At 60.3% G+C, this 2,321-nt stretch overlaps 1 protein-coding gene across 1 annotated transcript in view; it reads left to right on the top strand.

The window, feature by feature from the left end:
• DRD5 (dopamine receptor D5) overlaps positions 1 to 1,360 on the top strand; it is a gene marked incomplete at its 5' end in the record, with an annotated part of 1,824 nt that extends 464 nt beyond the window's left edge. The window contains 1 exon segment of the mRNA XM_006779351.2: positions 24 to 1,360. Coding sequence (XP_006779414.1) covers positions 24 to 895 — 872 coding nt within the window.
• Between the last annotated feature and the right edge of the window lie 961 nt (positions 1,361 to 2,321).

Raw genomic sequence — 2,321 nt, 5'->3', positions numbered from 1 at the left:
CCCCTGCCCCCGGGACGAGCCAGGCTCCCGGGGCGCGGTGGACCCGCCGCCAGGCGACCTGGCCAACGGGACGTTCTGGGGGACAGCGGGGGACCCAGAGGTGCGGGAGGAGAACTGTGACTCCAGCCTGAACCGCACTTACGCCATCGCCTCCTCGCTCATCAGCTTCTACATCCCCGTGGCCATCATGATCGTGACCTACGCGCGCATCTACCGCATCGCGCAGGCGCAGATCAGCAGGATCGCCTGCCTGGAGAGGGCGGGGCAGCGCGCGCAGAGGTGCGGGGGCCGCGAGCCGGAGCCCGGGATGCGGGCGTCCATCCAGAAGGAGACCAAGGTGCTGAAGACCCTGTCGATGATCATGGGGGTCTTCGTGTGCTGCTGGCTGCCCTTCTTCCTCCTGAACTGCATGGCCCCCTTCTGCAGCCGCCGCCCCGAGGGCGCCCGCGCCGGCTTCCCCTGCGTCAGCGACACCACCTTCGACGTCTTCGTCTGGTTCGGCTGGGCCAACTCCTCCCTCAACCCCGTCATTTACGCCTTCAACGCGGACTTCCGGAAGGTGTTCGCCCAGCTGCTGGGGTGCCGCCGCCTCTGCTCCCGGCGCACCCGGGTGGCGACCGTGACCCTCAGCAATGAGCTCATCTCCTACGACCAGGACACCGTCTTCTCCAGGGAGACCGCCGCCGCCTACAGCCAGGTGGTCCCCAGCGAGGTGACCCCCCGCCACAGAGAGGGGGACAGGGAGGAGGAGGAGGAGGGTCCTTTGGATCTCATGTGACAGAACTCTCAAGCGTCCCCAGAGGGTGACCCTGCCGCCCAGTCTGTCTGGGAGCTGGGCTGTGACGGGGAGACTTCATTAGGCAAAACGCCTTTCGCCTCAGGGGGGTTCCGGTAAACTGCGTACAAATGCCCTTCTGGACCTACAGAGATGCCCAGACACTGAAGCACGGGGCACACACACGCGTCCAGTGTTGCTCGGATCACCATCGCTCCTGTCTCCGTGTAGTAGTGTTTGTGCTTAGAAACCTTACCTGATTGGTTTGTTGTTGAAAGAATTGGCAGAAGCAATTGGGGCAAACTCGGTGTAATACACCCCAGTCTGGCAGATGCGGACCGATGGTCCTTTCAGAGGTGATGGTTGGTCCTTACAAAAAACTGAAAATGTGGGACTGGGCCTTAAACATATATCCTCTTCCCCTTTAAACCAATGGATGGCTCAGCGACTTGGGCTCGGGCGGCTTTTTGAATAGGCTCAGCGTGTGCGGTGCTGACGGGGCGGGTGGCTCTGCCCCCCGGGGCCTGTGTTGAAGCAGCATCTGCGCTCGGTGTCCTCCGACAGCTGAGGAATGCTTCCCGACATGTCCTGGTGTCTAATAAACACAGACTGTGTGTGCGACGGGTGATTGTCTTGCTTTGCCCGGTTGGAAATCATGAAGGCGTCCTTCCAAAGCCGGGAAGACCTGGCTGGGGCTGGAGGCACACGGTCCGTTTGTTTCCTGTACGGACGGCTTGGCCTTAAAGAGGCACGCAGGGCCAAGGGATCTCTTCGTTCGTTTGTTTGTTTCTTATTAATCCTCACCTGAGGGTATTTTTTCCATTGATTTTTAGAGACAGTGGGAGGGTGTAGGAGGGAGGGAGGGAGGGAGAGAGAAACATTGATGTGAAGGTGACACATTGATTGGTTGCCTCTGCACACTCCCTGGCTGGGGTAGGGGAACAAACCTGCAACCAGGTATGTGCCCCTGACCGGGAGTGGACCCCTCGGCCCTTTGGCGTGCAGGCTGACGCTCCACCACCGAGCACTCTGGCCAGGGCATGGGCCAGGGGATCTTCAAGAGCTTCTGATGTCTCCAGGATTTTTTAAAATATATTTTATCGATTATTTACAGAGAGGAGGGAAGAGGGATAGAGTTAGAAACATCAATGAGAGAGAAACATCGATCAGCTGCTTCCTGCACACTCGCTGGGCAACGTGCTGGTGTGCTCGGCCATCGTGCGCAGCCGCCACTTGCGCGCCAGGATGACCCACATGTTCATCGTGTCTCTGGCCGTGTCCGACCTCTTCGTGGCCTTGCTGGTCATGCCCTGGAAGGCTGTGGCGGAGGTGGCCGGCCACTGGCCCTTCGGGGCCTTCTGCGACGTGTGGGTGGCCTTCGACATCATGTGCTCCACCGCCTCCATCCTGAACCTGTGCATCATCAGCGTGGACCGCTACTGGGCCATCTCCAGGCCCTTCAGCTACCAGCAGAGGATGACCCCGCGCGTGGCCCTGGTCATGGTGGGCCTGGCCTGGACCCTGTCCATCCTCATCTCCTTCATCC

This window comes from Myotis davidii, unplaced genomic scaffold, assembly GCF_000327345.1.
Source record: "Myotis davidii unplaced genomic scaffold, ASM32734v1 scaffold960, whole genome shotgun sequence".
Lineage (NCBI taxonomy): Eukaryota > Metazoa > Chordata > Mammalia > Chiroptera > Vespertilionidae > Myotis > Myotis davidii.
This window is presented reverse-complemented; position numbering and strand designations above follow the sequence as displayed.